The sequence below is a fragment of the Lepidochelys kempii genome, chromosome 24, assembly GCF_965140265.1.
Source record: "Lepidochelys kempii isolate rLepKem1 chromosome 24, rLepKem1.hap2, whole genome shotgun sequence".
In the NCBI taxonomy this organism is placed as follows: domain Eukaryota; kingdom Metazoa; phylum Chordata; order Testudines; family Cheloniidae; genus Lepidochelys; species Lepidochelys kempii.
In genome coordinates, this window is record NC_133279.1 from 14,366,065 (window position 1) to 14,382,261 (window position 16,197).

Below are 16,197 nucleotides of genomic sequence, written 5' to 3' on the forward strand. Positions count from 1 at the left end.
GACCTCCTGTCTCGCCTGCGCACTGCAAGGACAGCTGCCCCGGGAGGGACAGGGAGCCGGGGCTAGCACCCTCCATTTGCTCCCCCAGCTTCGCAGGCTCTGTGCCGGGAGCAGCTGCCCACGCCAGGGGCAACTGGACACTTTCCCCCATGGTGATACCCTCCAGCATTGAGGTGCCGCCGCCTCCCGCCATGCTACTGGCACTGCAGACAGACTGGGGCAGGAGGGAGCCCGAGTGTTACCTGCCATCTTCCCGCTGCCACAGGCAGCCATCCACAGGTGGGCTCCGGCACTGGGCGGTGGGGGATCGCTGGTGCCTGCCTCATCCTTGCGTGATGTACACGGGGGCCAGGGTTTGTGTGGAAGGGATGGGAGAGTGAGTGCTCTGTGGAAAAGGTGGCCAGCGGGTGCCTCGAGGTTGCACACTAGTCCCGTATCGTGAACTTCTCTCTGAACGATCTGGATGTGGGGGTGAGCACCCAAGTGACGAAATGGTCGGATGACTCAGTTATGGGGCTGAGATAGGGCCAGGGAGGGGTGCGAGGAGCTCCAGAGGGAGCTGGGTGAAAGGGTAGCTCGGTGGCAGACAGAATTCAAGTTTGCTGAATGCAAAGTGATGGGTCCAAAAGGGAAAAACTGAAACTGCTTGGACACCGGACAGGTGTGGAAATGACCCGCGAGCACTCATTGTGAGCAGCTTGGAGGAGAGTTCTGCCTAGGGCACAACCACAGCTAGAAAAGCCCCCTCACGTCTGGGCACATAAGGGCTGAGCTGGGGAATGTTTAATGAGGGAGACTTACATCTCTGCCCCCTCTTTGTAGAGCAATGGTGCAGCCTCCGCTGGAAATAGTGTGTGCATTACTGGGCACCCCAGCTCTGAAAGGATACTGCAGAACTGGGGACGGGGAGGTGTCAGAGAAAGGGGATGAGAACTATCTAGAGCCTGGAAAAACTGGAGAGAGACGGGGATTGTTACTGTAGAGATCTGTAAAGTGATCGGTGGAATTGAGAAGGGGTATTGGGAGTGTCTGTTCTCCCAGCCTTGCAGCTCAAAGACTAGGGGGCGTGTGATGAAACTGAAAGATGGGGAAACCGAAAACCCATCTGAGGAAAGACTTTGTCATCAGCTGCTTGATTGGCCTGTGGAATTGCCTGCCACTGGATGGTGATAAAGGGACAACTAAGGGGGGATCTGATCGAGCTCTACAAAGCATGACTGGTGTGGAGAAAGTAAATAAGGAAGTGTTATTTACTCGTTCTCATAACACAAGAACCCAGGATTACCCGATGAAATTAATAGGCAGCATTTTAACAATTGCAACATTAAAACAAACATAAGGAAGTATTTGTTCACACAACACAGTCAACCTGTGGAACTTGTTGCCAGGAGTGGGGATGTTGTGAAGGCCAAAACTATAATTGGGTTAAAAAAAGAACTAGGTAAGTTCCTGGAGGATAGGTCCATTAATGGCTATTAGCCAGAATGGGCAGGGATGGTGACCCTAGCCTCTGTTTGCCAGAACCTGGGATTGGACGCCAGGGGATAGATTACTTGATGATTACCTGTTCTGTTGATTCCCTCTGGGGCACCTGGCATTGGCCACTGTTGGAAGACAGGGTACTGGGCTAAATGGACCTTTGGTATGACTCAGTATGGCTGCTCTTATGTTCTTATGATAAGTCCAAGAGCTCAGCAAGATACAAAGAGGGAATGGGCATTTCTAGGGCTAATGGGAATGGCTGGAGAACATAGTGGTACCAAAGTGGGGCAGGGATCTGAAATCAGCTGCTTTGTAGCTTCAGCCAAGCTCTCTGAGACTAGGGTGAGAGCTATTATGGGCACAGGTTATCCCCATCTGCTGCTGCAGGGCGTCTTCCACCTTCCTCTGAACAATCTGGTGCTATCAAAGATGGGATACCAGGGTAGGTTACTCCTAAGGGCATTCTGCACCAAAAACATAAAAATTCTGCGCACAGTATTTTAAAATTCTGCAAATTTTATTTGTCAAATAACTGTGGAGGCTCCAGCATGGCACTGGGGAGTACAGACCACTGGCTGCACAGAGATAGGAGATCACTCTGCAGCTACTCCCCAGGACATGGCTCAGCAGTGAGGCTGCACCCAAGCCTGACACAGCACAAGGACCGAGTCTGCCCCAGAAACACCCCAGAGCCATGTTCCTCTGTGCCAGGTGCACCAGGTGTGGGCAGGCATGCTCAGCCCAGCAGGATCCAAGTGTGGGGGGGATTCAGATGTGGGTTGAGAGGGTTCTGTGTGGGGCAGTCTGGGTGTGGGAGGCGCTCTGGATGCACAGGGGCTTGTTGGGGGGTTCTGGGTGCAATGGTAATGGAACTCTGCAGGAGGTAAAGGTGGTTGGGGCTGAGCAGGGCAGGGTCTGGGTGTGATAGAGCTCGGCGGGGGGCTTGGGTGTTGGGGGTCCAGATGCTGGGGGAGTAGGGCTCAGTGAGGTGAGGATCCAGGTGCAGCTGGCTGGGGCTTGGTAGAGTGGGGATCCAGGTGTGGGTGGCTCTTTGGGATGGTCCAGGTGAAGGGGGAGTGGCACTCGGCAGTGGTATTCTGGCCTTGGAGGTGTGTGTGGTGAGGCTCGGCGGAGGGACTGAGTATGAGGTGGTGTGGGTGCATGGGGATTGGGAAGATGTGGGAGCAGTTCCCCGTACAGTGATCCCTCCCCCTGCAGCTGAGGAGCGATGGGTGAGGAGTTTGCAGAGCTTCCTGCAGCCTGGAGAGAAATCTGGGGGTGGGTCTGACCTGGTCCCGGATGTTGAGCAGGGGAAGAGGAAGTCTCGTCCTCCCAAGCCCAGCTGGAACTAGGAGCTGAGCCCGGCACAGGGTAGGAGCTACCAGCTGGGTCTTCCCCAGTCCTGCCCCACAGTGATTTACCTCTGCCAGCTGCCTTGGGCACGCAAAACATACAGCTGGGGAGGGTCGCATGCTGCTCTTGGGGCTTCCCTTTACTTCCCTGTCAGAAAGTCATTTTTCTGCGGGGAAGCAAAGAAATCTGCAGAGGGTCATGAATTCTGCACATGAACAGTGGTGCAGAGTTTCCCCAGGAGTAGTAGATGGATCTTGGGGCTGATCAACTCTGGCTGCTTCTATATTCCTATGGCTTTTTTGGGCTGCGGGTCAGATGGGGAGAGGAGGTGCTGTTGCTGGGCTATGGAGCTGGGGTTGGGTCCAGATTTGTCTGGGGTAGGGGGCCCAGGTCTCTGTTGACCGACCCACACGGTGGCCTCAAGGCATATCTTGGGGTGTAGAGGCTGGTAGGGAGGAAGGGGCTTGAAGCGGATGTTGTAGGAGTGTCATAGGTAGCCCATCACCCCCGTAGTGGACCAGGGTTGGGCTGGGACTGGCCCTGTCTGTCCTTTGTGTTGGGGGATCCCAGAGCCGGTGGCCCAGACATGCCCTGGCACCCTGCCCCTGCGCTGTGTATGGAGATCCCGGAGCCGGGGGCCCTGGCACCCTGCCCCTGTACTGTGTATGGGAGGATCCCAGAGCTGGGGGCTCCATCTTTCCATAGCAATTGGCTCTACTTCCTCCCCACCGCCCCAATCAGCTGCAAGGATTGCCTTGCTCCCTGGGGGTTAAAAATAATCCCGGCAGCTGTGCTGCTTGGGACCCCACCCAGCCTCCCAGCTGGCTCACCGATGGCACTCAGCCAAGTGCTGGAACGAGTCGCAGGCCTCCTCCCCAGTCCTGGCACACAAGCTCCTCAGCTGGCGCTGGGGCAGTGCAGGATGCAGGGCCCCGATCCCCGGGCGTGAGCTCCTTGGCTGGTGCCCAGATGGGTTACAGAGCCCCGATCCCTGGAAGTGAGCCCTTGAGCTGGTGCCAGGGCGGGTCGCAGGGCCCTGATTCCTGGGTATGAGCTCCTCGGTTGATGCCCAGGCAGGTCACAGGGCACCAATCCCTGCACGTGAGTTCCTTGGTTGGCGTCCAGGTGAGTCGCAGGGCCCTGATCCCAGGGCATGAGCTCCTCAGCTGGTGCCCGGGCAGGTTGCAGGGCCCCGATCCCAGGGCATGAGCTCCTCAGTCAGCGCCCAGGCTGGTTGCAGGGCCCCGATCCCGGTTGCCAGCTCCTTGGGTAGTGGTCAGCGGGTTGTGAGGCCCCAGTCCAGGCGTGCAGGATCCTGGCCCATGATTGCCTCAGCAAGCATGAGGGTAGTGTGCAGGCTGCATGCCCCAGCCCTGCTCTCTGCCCAGGGGCCTTAATTATTCTGGTGGGTGGCTGGGTGGGTGGGAGAGCGCTGGGGCCCTGCTGGCCCTCAGGGTTTTGACTCTGGTTCCTTTGAGCAATTTAGCTTATTTTTAAAAAACAAAACCAAGATGGGAAAACACCCCAAAATGAACAAAAGTCCAGATGAACTTTGTTTGGGGTTGACCAAAACATTTCCTTCCAAGCGAATTTGTTTTGTTTGGTGAGAAAACTCGACACAGCTTCGGTTTGGCTTGGAACGGAACCGAATTCATTTTAGTTTTTTCAGTTTTTGCAGCCCCCGAACCGGCCTGGCTGGGACTAGGTCTCTGCAACTCCCAGTCCCGGCACCCCCAAACTAGGGCGCGCTGTTGCTTCAGGCTAAGTGGCTCCCGGTGGGGCATAGCCCCGCGGTGGTCTTTGGCACCACATGTGCGCGAGCTGATTTGCAGCTACTTTGCACGTGGCCGTCAGTTGAGCGGGTGGGGGGCGTGGAGCGGCATCAAAGCTGGCAGCTGGGTGTGTGTGGGGGGGCTGCTGGGCTGTGTATGGGCGGGTGATACTGAGTTGGGGACCGCACCATCCAGCGGGAGGGGCAGGTGCAGGGGGATCCCGGGGGGGCGGGCGGGCCGAGGACTCGCACTGACCCAGTCTCCCTCTCTCTCTGCCCCTCAGGTGGCAGCAGCAGCAGCAGCGCAGGATGCCAGCTGCTGCCCGCCAGCCAGCCTGCCTCTCTGGGCGTCTCGCTTGCCACTGAGCCAAACATGTCGAGCCAGCACGGTCATGCCCCCTTCTCCAGCATCCAGTCCATGGCTGACCACCCGCAGGTACCGGCTCTCCCCGCCTCCTCCCGCCTGGGCACCTAGACGGGATCAGGAGGCTGTGCAAGGAGCCAGCTCTGGCAGCAGGGATTCTAGATGCACAGGGCATGGGCTGGCCCTTGCCACAGGACGGACAAACAGCCGAGGAGCCCTGGAAGGGGCTGGAGATCCTCCTGGCCTCAGTGGGGATACGTCCGGCAGAGGGGCTTAGGGCTGGACGCAGGGTCCCTGCTGACCCGGCACAGCCTGGCCGGTGTCATGTGAGGGCACCGTTCCAAGTGGGGTAGCTACAGGTGAGGGAGGGCAGAGGGTGTGCCTGGGGGCACCCATCCCTCGCCATGACCGCCCATCCGTGTCTCTGCAGACCCTGCCAGAGCTGAGCGTCCTGCAGCGGCGAATCCCCCTGACCTTCCGCGAATCGGCCACGGCACCGCTGCGCAAGCTCTCCGTCGACCTCATCAAAACATACAAGCACATCAACGAGGTGAGCTTCTGGAGGCCGGGGGTGGGGTGGGGGGGGCGTGCGTGCGTGCGTGCGTTGGCATCAACGAGGGGTCTAGCTTCGGGGCAGCACTGCCGCCCTTCCCCGAGTGCACCGTGATGCCGCGCAGATTATGGGCTGGCCGAGAGCACTGGGAATGGGCAAAGCATGGGAAGTCAGCTCCCTGGAGGGGGGCCCCTGGCCTGGGATGCTGGTTCCCTGGGGGTTGGCGTGGGCAGGCTCCCAGGCCTGTGCCAGAAGGCTGGTGCTGACTCTTCCCCCCCCAGGTGTACTATGCCAAGAAGAAGCGGCGGGCGCAGCAGGTGCCCCCTGAGGACTCGAGCACCAAGAAGGAGCGCAAGGTGTACAACGAAGGCTACGACGACGACAACTACGACTACATCGTCAAGAGCGGGGAGCGCTGGCTGGAGCGCTACGAGATCGACTCGCTCATCGGCAAGGGCTCCTTCGGCCAGGTCAGCCCCCCAAACCCCGCCGTACCCCCAAAACCCTGCCATACCCCCACACTGCCCCCATGTCCCTAACCCCCCGCTACAAGATCAACTCGCTTATCGGCAAGGGCTCCTTCGACCCGCTAAGCTCCCAAACCCTGCCGTACCCCCAAAACCCCGCCAGACCCTCAGACTACCCCCACATCCCTAGCCCCCCACTACAAGATCAACTCACTCATTGGCAAGGGCTCTTTTGGCCAGCTTAGCCCTTGGCCCCCCCTGAATCTCCACTGTACCCTGAAACCCCCAGTCCCCGCCATACCCTCTTCTCCCCCTTCCTAATTCCCTGATATGAAATAAACTCATTGCTCATCAAGGCCTCCTTCACACACCTGTCACATCAACCCCGAGCCCTGGTATGGCCCCTCCCCCACCCCCACCCTGAGTCAGGCCGTGCCCCCGACAGCGCTCTGTCCCCCCCAGGTGGTGAAGGCGTACGACCACCACGACCAGGAGTGGGTGGCCATTAAGATCATCAAGAACAAGAAGGCGTTTCTGAACCAGGCCCAGATCGAGCTGCGGCTGCTGGAGCTCATGAACCAGCATGACACCGAGATGAAGTATTACATTGGTGAGTGGGGAGGGAGGTGGGGGGCTGGGGGAACAATGGGGAGGGCGGGGATGTTGTGGGGGCCGGGTTGTACGTTGAGGAGTTGGGGGGGAGGTCCGGTATCGGGGGGCTGGGATGTATATTGAGGAGTGGGGGGATGTTGCAGGGCCGGGGTAAATGTTGGGGGGGCTGGGAAGGTTATATCTTCTCGCCGTGCCGTGCGGAGGGAGCTCAGTGTGGGGTCAGGGGGTTGCGGTGGAAGGGAAGCACCCCCCTTCCCCCCCCCGGCTGTCCTTCACACTCCCTTCCCCACCCAGTGCACCTGAAGCGCCACTTCATGTTCCGGAGCCACCTGTGCCTGGTGTTCGAGCTGCTCTCCTACAACCTGTACGACCTTCTGCGTAACACCAACTTCCGCGGTGTCTCGCTCAACCTCACCCGCAAGTTCGCTCAGCAGCTGTGCACGGCGCTGCTCTTCCTGGCCACCCCCGAGCTCAGCATCATCCACTGCGACCTCAAGCCCGAGAACATCCTGCTCTGCAACCCCAAGCGCAGCGCCATCAAGATCGTCGACTTCGGCAGCTCCTGCCAGCTGGGCCAGCGGGTGAGTGCGCTGGCCCTGCCCCCAAGCCCCGCCCCCCTGTTCCATAGCCCCGCCCCCTATGCAACAGCCCCGCCCCCGCCGCATGCCCGGCTCTGCAGTCCCAAGCGCAGCCCCAACATCGTCGGCTTCAGTCACTCCTGCCAGTGGGTGAGTGCGCGGGTCCCACGCCCTGAGCTGCAGCCTCAACCCCTGAGCCCCATTCCTGTCCCATGCCCTATGTAATGGCCTTGCCTGTAGCCCCTCTCCCTGCTCTGCAACCCCAAGCACAGTGCCATCAAGATCGTTGACTTTGGTAGCTCCTGCTAGCTGGGCCAGTGGGTGAATGTGATAGCCCTGTGCCATGGCCCCACCCCTGCACTTGTCCCCTGCAAGTGCAGCACTCTCAAGTTTGTCGACTTCAGCAGCTTCTGCTAGCAGGGAGTGTGCTTAGCCCTGCCTCACCTGTCCCCTAGCCCCACTCTGGGGGGACAGACTGAGAGACAGACTGTCCCACCTCTACCTCATCCCCACTGCCAGATCTGTGCTGCCCTGCTTTAGTGGTTACAGCAGGGGAGGCTGGGAGCCAGGACGTGGGTTTTCCCTCAGCTCAGGGAGCGGAGGAGGGTCTAGTTAGAGCAGAGAGGGGCTGGGAGCCAGGACTCCTGAGTTCTATCCCTGCTCTGGGATGTGTTTCCCAGCAAAGCCTGTGGGCCTGGCCAGTCTGTGCCCCCATGCGGGCTTCCTCCCTGCTCCCGTCAGGGGCTCATCACGCTGACCCTCATCTCCCCAGATCTACCAGTACATCCAGAGCCGCTTCTACCGCTCGCCAGAGGTGCTGCTGGGCATGCCCTATGACCTGGCCATCGACATGTGGTCTCTGGGCTGCATCCTGGTGGAGATGCACACGGGGGAGCCTCTCTTCAGCGGCTCCAATGAGGTGAGGGATGGGAGGGGGAATTGCTGCTGGGGCTGTGCCCTTGGGCAGAGACCAAGGCCACAACCCTTCTCTGGGTGGGAGGGGGGAAAAAGGTCCTATTGGAGGCGAGGGGAGGCCCATGGTGCATCATGGGGGCTTTTATTTGGGTGTCTTGGGCCAACCTCCCTGATTGGACTACATCTCCCAGGATGCACCACAATAATGTGACTCCCATGATGCTCCTCAAACCTTCATCAGAGAGGAGCATCATGGGACATGTATTCTAGCCAGGGAGCTCAGAAAAGGGAAACGTTTTGGCAAAATGCAAACTTTTGCTCCCGGGGAAATTTTCAGTTTTTGAAGGAACAGTGTTTCCACAGAGAAATCCTCTGAGTGGAAAATTCCCGACTGGTGGCAATCAGGATGTCACCCCTTTCTGGGGTGAGAGGCTGGGCGCGGCTGCCCCAATAACGGGAGGGAGTGGGGCTGGGTGGGGGCAAGGCTGGCAAGGGCGCCCCATGACGCGTCCCTTCCTCCCTGCAGGCAGACCAGATGAACAGGATTGTGGAGGTGCTGGGGCTGCCGCCCCCACACATGCTGGAGCAGGCGCCGAAGGCCCGGAAATATTTCGACAAGCTGCCCGAGGGGGGCTGGGCCCTCAAGAAGAACAAGGAGGTCAAAAAGGTAATGGGGGTCCTTGGGGTCCTCACCCCACGCTTCTGATTCCCTGCCCCCGGTCTCCCCCACAGGATCCCTGTTCTCCCCATGCACCTCTTCCCGGCATGCTGGCCCCGATGCCAAGCCCTCCCCCATGCTGCTGGGATCCCTGTGCCTCCCATGCTGCCCCCACCCCAGGGAGCCACCCTATATCCTGCACTGCTCCCTACCATCTGCTGCCAGGAACCCCGCTCCCCCCGTGGCACCAGCTACCTGTGCATTGCCCTCCATCTGCATTTCCCCCACTTCCCCTGCGCTGACGGGGCCATGACGTTGCCCCCCGACTGCTGAGATTCCCATGTCCCCACTGCTGCCCCTCACTGCCTGTCCCACTCCCCACCTTATCCCCGCCCTGCCGGGATCCCTGCGTCTCCTGCATGCTATGCCCGCCCCCCACCCCATCCCTGGTCTGCTGGGATCCCCTCAACCCCTCCCTGCCCTGCCAGGATCCCCATGTCATTCCCCACTCCCCCACCCCACTTGTCTTCTGTGCTCCCCACTGCCCTGCTGGGATCCCCACATCTTCTGCATGCCCCTCCGATCCCTGCCCTACCCTGCCGTCTGTCCCTCCCCCCCGCCACCCCCACACTGTATCTCCTGTAGTCCTCCCCACCCTGTCGGGATCCCGGTGCCTCCCGCCACCTGCCAGGATACCTACATCTCCACCCTGGCTGGATCCCTGCATCTCTCCTCTCCCCCTGCCTCGCAGGACCCCTGCCTCTCTTCCCCCACCATGATCCCGGCCGGGACGCCCTGCTGAACGTGTTTCCCTTGCAGGAATACAAGGTGCCGGGCACACGGCGGCTGCACGAGGTGCTGGGGGTGGAGAGCGGGGGACCCGGGGGGCGCCGGGCGGGCGAGCAAGGCCACTCGCCCTCCGACTACCTGAAGTTCAAGGACCTGGTGCTGCGCATGCTGGACTACGAGCCGCGCAGCCGCATCACGCCCTTCTACGCCCTGCAGCACAACTTCTTCAAGAAGACCAGCGATGAGGGCACCAACACCAGCAACAGCAACTCCACCAGCCCGGCCATGGAGCACAGCCACAGCACCAGTACCGCCAGCTCCGTCTCCAGCTCGGGTACGGCCCCGCTCCCCCGCCCCGGCCCCCGAGTCCCCAGCTCGGGTACGGCCCCGCTCCCCCGCCCCGGCCCCCGAGTCCCCAGCTCGGGTACGGCCCCGCTCCCCCGCCCCGGCCCCCGAGTCCCCAGCTCGGGTACGGCCCCGCTCCCCCGCCCCGGCCCCCGAGTCCCCAGCTCGGGTACGGCCCCGCTCCCCCGCCCCGGCCCCCGAGTCCCCAGCTCGGGTACGGCCCCGCTCCCCCGCCCCGGCCCCCGAGTCCCCAGCTCGGGTACGGCCCCGCTCCCCCGCCCCGGCCCCCGAGTCCCCAGCTCGGGTACGGCCCCGCTCCCCCGCCCCGGCCCCCGAGTCCCCAGCTCGGGTACGGCCCCGCTCCCCCGCCCCGGCCCCCGAGTCCCCAGCTCGGGTACGGCCCCGCTCCCCCGCCCCGGCCCCCGAGTCCCCAGCTCGGGTACGGCCCCGCTCCCCCGCCCCGGCCCCCGAGTCCCCAGCTCGGGTACGGCCCCGCTCCCCCGCCCCGGCCCCCGAGTCCCCAGCTCGGGTACGGCCCCGCTCCCCCGCCCCGGCCCCCGAGTCCCCAGCTCGGGTACGGCCCCGCTCCCCCGCCCCGGCCCCCGAGTCCCCAGCTCGGGTACGGCCCCGCTCCCCCGCCCCGGCCCCCGAGTCCCCAGCTCGGGTACGGCCCCGCTCCCCCGCCCCGGCCCCCGAGTCCCCAGCACCAGCTCCGTCTCCAGCTCGGGTACAGCCCCGCTCCCCCGTCCCGGCCCCCGAGTCCCCAGCTCGGGTACGGCCCCGCTCCCCCGCCCCGGCCCCCGAGTCCCCAGCTCGGGTACGGCCCCGCTCCCCCGCCCCGGCCCCCGAGTCCCCAGCACCAGCTCCGTCTCCAGCTCGGGTACAGCCCCGCTCCCCCGTCCCGGCCCCCGAGTCCCCAGCTCGGGTACGGCCCCGCTCCCCCGCCCCGGCCCCCGAGTCCCCAGCACCAGCTCCGTCCCCAGCTCGGGTACGGCCCCGCTCCCCCGCCCCGGCCCCCGAGTCCCCAGCTCGGGTACGGCCCCGCTCCCCCGCCCCGGCCCCCGAGTCCCCAGCTCGGGTACGGCCCCGCTCCCCCGCCCCGGCCCCCGAGTCCCCAGCACCAGCTCCGTCCCCAGCTCGGGTACGGCCCCGCTCCCCCGTCCCGGCCCCCGAGTCCCCAGCTCGGGTACGGCCCCGCTCCCCCGTCCCGGCCCCTGAGTCCCCAGCACCAGCTCCGTCCCCAGCTCGGGTACGGCCCCGCTCCCCCGTCCCGGCCCCTGAGTCCCCAGCTCGGGTACGGCCCCGCTCCCCCGTCCCGGCCCCCGAGTCCCCAGCACCAGCTCCGTCCCCAGCTCGGGTACGGCCCCGCTCCCCCGTCCCGGCCCCCGAGTCCCCAGCACCAGCTCCGTCTCCAGCTCGGGTATGGCCCCGCTCCCCCGTCCCGGCCCCCGAGTCCCCAGCACCAGCTCCGTCTCCAGCTTGCGTGCAACCCCTACGTCTGTCCTGTGTTCCCCCAGCACCAGTGTGACAGGATTCCCGGGGTGCAGACTGGACTGTGGGACCGCTGTGCCCCCTTAACTCTCTCGAGCCTGGGCTGTCTCTCACAAGCAGCAAACCCCTCCAGGCGCTGTGATCACTCAGTACAACAGCACGTGGAGCCCCACACCCAGCGAGCTTGCCTGAATGCTCCCAGAGCCACTCATGAATCACACAGAGAAAGGCACCCGCCAAATCCCCCCAGCTCCCAGTCTTGTACCTCAGGAATATACCGTCCTGCACTGCTCAAGACGAGCAGTGCAAATTTATTAATTGGTTCACCACTTCATCAGGGGAAAGTGGCTATACACCAGCCTTTGCACACCTGAGCAGATTCACCAAACGCTTCAGGCAAACTCAGTGGGAAAGATAAACAGTAAAACAAGATTATTGACTACAGAAGAGAGATTTTAAGTGATAAGTGAGAGGCAAAAAGTCAGAGTTAGTTACCAAGAGAACAAAATAAGCACACAATCTAATCTTAAACCTATAAGACACTAGGCAGTATTTAGATCAAGCAGTTTTCTCAACCCACTGGATGTTAGTTCATAATACACAGGTTTCACCCTTGAAACCTGGGCCAGTCTCCTTTGCTGGAGTCTTCATTCTTCTGAGCATCCTTGTTGCTTGCAGTGTAGGGGGGGCAGGAGAAAGGCCCAGCGTGGGGCCCCTGGGTTCTGTTTTATAGCCTCAGTCCCATGTGCTTGGAGCACACAAGTCCAGGCATGCCTGGGGGGCATTGCTGAGTCACCAGGCAAGGCTGAGCAATTCCCCTGGTGTGGCCACATGCAGGTGAGTCATTGCATCCTAGCTCCCTTGCTGGACAGTGGCTGTTAATGGTTGTGTGACACCTGCCTGGGTGTTGGTTGTGCCCCAGTTATTGTCTCTGGGGAGCTTGGGAGCTTCCCAAACCCACAGCATATTTGAGTGAGAATCCTACAACACAATTCTCAGAACTTCATAGGCATTAATGATAGAAGAGTGGGGTTTCAGCAAATCAGAGCCTGTCCCATGATGCCTCACAAAGCATGCTTCATATGCAATATCACGATTATAGACAAACGTTGACTAGGGGGGTCGCAGGGTCCACTCCGGGGCGTAGAGTGTCCCAACCAGAACCATCCGCTCCGTCTGCAGCTTGGGTATGGCCCCAACTCCCTGCCCCAGCCCTGGTACGGCTCCTGACCCCCCAACACGGCCCGCTTCGTCTCGTGCTCTGGTACGGCCTCCATATCCTCCAGCCCCGCTGTGGGGCTCAGCCATGGCACCAGCACCGCCCCATCTTCTCCGCCCCATCCCGACTGCCTCTCTCTTCCCCCCCAGGCGGCTCCAGCGGCTCTTCCAATGACAACCGCAACTACCGCTACAGCAACCGCTACTACGCCAGCACGGTCGCCGCCCACACCGACTGCGAGATGCAGAGCCCCCAGGTACGCCCGCCCCCCCCCGCCGCCGCCCACACCGACTGCGAGATGCAGAGCCCCCAGGTACGCCCGCGCCCCCCCCCCCGCCGCCCACACCGACTGCGAGATGCAGAGCCCCCAGGTACGCCCGCCCCCGCCGCCCACACCGACTGCGAGATGCAGAGCCCCCAGGTACGCCCGCTCCCCCGCCACCCACACTGACTGCGAGATGCAGAGCCCCCAGATACGCCCTGCCCCCCGCCACCCACACTGACTGTGAGATGCAGGGGCCCCAGGTATGCCCCGCCTCCCCCCGCCGCCCACACCGACTGCGAGATGCAGAGCCCCCAGGTACGCCCGCTCCCCCGCCACCCACACTGACTGCGAGATGCAGAGCCCCCAGATACGCCCTGCCCCCCGCCGCCCACACCGACTGCGAGATGCAGAACCCCCAGGTAACTCCCCCCGCCGCCCACACAGACTGCGAGATGCAGAGCCCCCAGGTAACCCCCCCTGCCGCCCACACCGACTGCGAGATGCAGAGCCCCCAGGTAACCCCCCCCGCCGCCCACACCGACTGCGAGATGCAGAGCCCCCAGGTACGCCCGCCGCCCACACCGACTGCGAGATGCAGAGCCCCCAGGTATGCCCGCTCCCCCCCGCCGCCCACACCGACTGCGAGATGCAGAGCCCCCAGGTATGCCCGCTCCCCCCCGCTGCCCACACCGACTGCGAGATGCAGAGCCCCCAGGTACGCCCGCTCCCCCCCGCCGCCCACACCGACTGTGAGATGCAGGGGCCCCAGGTATGCCCGGCCCCCCCCCGCCGCCCACGCTGACTGCGAGATGCAGAGCCCCCAGGTACGACCCCCGCCACCCACACTGACTGCGAGATGCAGAGCCCCCAGGTATGCCCCGCCCCTCCCCCCCCCCGCTGCCCACACTGACTGCGACATGTGGAGCCCCCATTAGGCTCCCTTGGGCGCTGCCCCACCCCCCCTGCCACCCACCCCAACTGCAAGATGCAGAGCCCCCAGGTACGCCCCCCCGCCGCCCACACTGACTGCGAGATGCAAAGCCCCCAGGTATGCCCCCCCCCGGCGCAGCCCACACCGACTGCGAGATGTGGAGCCCCCAGGTACGGCTCCCTTGGGCGCTGACCCCCCCTCCCCACTGACTGCGAGATGCAGAGCCCCCAGGTATGCCCGCCTCCCACACCAACTTCAAGATGCAGAGCCCCCACGTATGGTCCCCTTGCTCCCCGCTGCCCACACTGACCATGAGTTGCAGAGCCCCCAACATTGCTGACACCCCATGCTTTTCTTCTCCCAACCCCTTTAGCCCGTTCCCAGCCCTGCTCCCCTCACCGCTAGCATCTGTCTCTCTTTCCACAGGCTCCTCCCCAGCAGCAGCAGCCGCGCCTCTGGGCTGGGGGGGATGTCCCGGCGCCGCCCAGCGATGGCTACCCGCCGATCTTACCTCACAAGCCCACGCCCAGCCAGCCGGCGGCACCGCACTTCCATGGGGCGGGCCCGCACCCGCTCTTCCAGCCGGCCGGGCGCACCCACTACCATCGCCCGCCCGTCTCGCCCCACGGCCCCGAGTGCATGGAGCTGGGCCCGGGCCCCCGGCACCTGGACTGCGCCCCTTTTGGCTCGTCGGCGTTCCGGACTAGAGCGGCGGTGGGGGGGCGGGCGGGCGAGGGGGGGCTGCCGCTGGCCTACCCCCCCCACCTGCGCAGCCGGGCGGAGCCCGAGGACTCGGCGCCCATGCTGGGCGTGTGCGTCCCGCAGAGCACGGCAGCCAGCTCTTGATGACTCCTCAAGCCATAACGCTCTTAGGATGCGCCGCCCGGCGGGGGGCGGGCACAGTGCCCATGGATCTTCACAGCCCTGAAAGCTGGCGCTGCCCGCCAACCCCCCCTCCATCCCGGGAGCCGGCGCTGCCCGCGGCCCCCCTGCCTCGGAGCCAGTGCCGCGCCTCCTCTGGGAGCTGGCTCTGCCCGCCACAACCCCCAGGGGGTGGCAACACTCATGGCACCCTGTCCTGCCCCGGAGCCAGCGCTGCCCACGTTCCTCGCCCCGCCCACCTCCGAGCCACCGCGGCCTTTGCTCTCCCATAGAGCTAGCCCCACGCCCACTACCCCCCCATGCCAGTGCCACCCCTGCTGCCCCACTGCTTAGCCAGCAGAGCCATCGCCCCCTGGCACTGTCCCTACCCTGTGTCCGTGTGGTTCCTACTGTAAATGGTTCCTCGTTAACACTGGCTCCCTGGGCCGGGTGGGGCCGCCGGGAGGGGGCCACCGGCTGGACAGAGGGACCCTCTGCACTTCACGGACTGATGGCCGGGCTGCCCGCCCCACTGTCCAACTGGAATTGCTGCTAAAACTGCCCCCTGCCCCGGGCAGCAGGGCCCTAGCCAATATTTATAGACACCGGCCCCTCCCGCTGTGGAGAAGGAGTGCCCTGATCCCCCTTCCCCCCATGTCCTGGGAGAGCCCCGTGGCCCTCTTGCCCTGCCTCCCCCTCCTCCCCCTCCAGGATGGTGTGAGCCTCCTCCTCTTCTTGCCCTGCCCTCCCCTCCCCCACCCCCCGCGTGTGTGGGAACACCCCTGGGGATGAGCCCCGTGGTCTGACAACCCGGCACTGGCGTGGCAGTGAGCTGGGCTGGCCGTTTGGCCCCAGTGTGGCCATGGTGGCGCCTTGTCTGCCGGCTGCCCCCTCTCCGTGGCTCGTGCTGTACTGTTTGTCTTTAATTTATTGTACCAAAGACGGTGCGCGGCTTCCCCTGGAGAGGCCGGAGGGGCTGCCCCGTCGCGCCCTCCCGGCACGGCCCCTGCGCTCGCCGCTGGACCCGGGGCCTCTGCTTTGGAGGGGGTGGTGAATAAAATAGTGACAGCAGCTCCGCCGGCTCCCGGTCCCTCTGCTGGCGTCCTCCGCCCGCGGGCAGCCTGGAGACCTGCCTGCTGCTGCCGACACAGCTGCTGGCTCTGGGGGGGAACCGTGGGATTGCTAGACCGGGGATGGGGTGGGGGTGGGAGCAGTGGAAAGGGGAGAGGGTGACCTCCATTTATCTGCCTGGGCTGGTTAGACTGTGAGCTCCTTGGGGCAGGGCCTGGCCCAGTGGGGCCCTGATCTCAGCTGGGGCAGGGCCTGTCTCTCTCTGTATCTGGGCAGCGCCCAGCACAATGGGGCCCCAATCTCAGCTGAGGCATGGACTGTCTCTCACTGTTTGGGCAGCGCCTGGCACGACAGGGCCCTGAAGTTGGTGCCCTTTGTCCCCCTGTAACAGTCCATAATGCTAACAAGTCTGGGAGGAGAAAGGGCAGGACCGTGGGGTAATTTGGAGACATTGCTATTGGACAGTAGAAGC

The 16,197-nt window shown here is 63.6% G+C and overlaps 1 protein-coding gene across 1 annotated transcript in view; it reads left to right on the plus strand.

The window, feature by feature from the left end:
* Positions 1-15,725, plus strand: part of LOC140902571 (dual specificity tyrosine-phosphorylation-regulated kinase 1B-like) — a 31,350-nt gene extending 15,625 nt beyond the window's left edge. The window contains exons 2-11 of the mRNA XM_073322786.1: positions 4,891-5,042; positions 5,401-5,520; positions 5,805-5,993; positions 6,453-6,600; positions 6,897-7,183; positions 7,953-8,099; positions 8,622-8,762; positions 9,573-9,876; positions 12,747-12,853; positions 14,220-15,725. Coding sequence (XP_073178887.1) covers positions 4,980-5,042; positions 5,401-5,520; positions 5,805-5,993; positions 6,453-6,600; positions 6,897-7,183; positions 7,953-8,099; positions 8,622-8,762; positions 9,573-9,876; positions 12,747-12,853; positions 14,220-14,639 — 1,926 coding nt within the window. The 5' untranslated portion in view covers positions 4,891-4,979 and the 3' untranslated portion in view covers positions 14,640-15,725. The remainder of the gene's footprint in view (positions 1-4,890; positions 5,043-5,400; positions 5,521-5,804; positions 5,994-6,452; positions 6,601-6,896; positions 7,184-7,952; positions 8,100-8,621; positions 8,763-9,572; positions 9,877-12,746; positions 12,854-14,219) is intronic.
* The last annotated feature ends 472 nt before the right edge of the window (positions 15,726-16,197 follow it).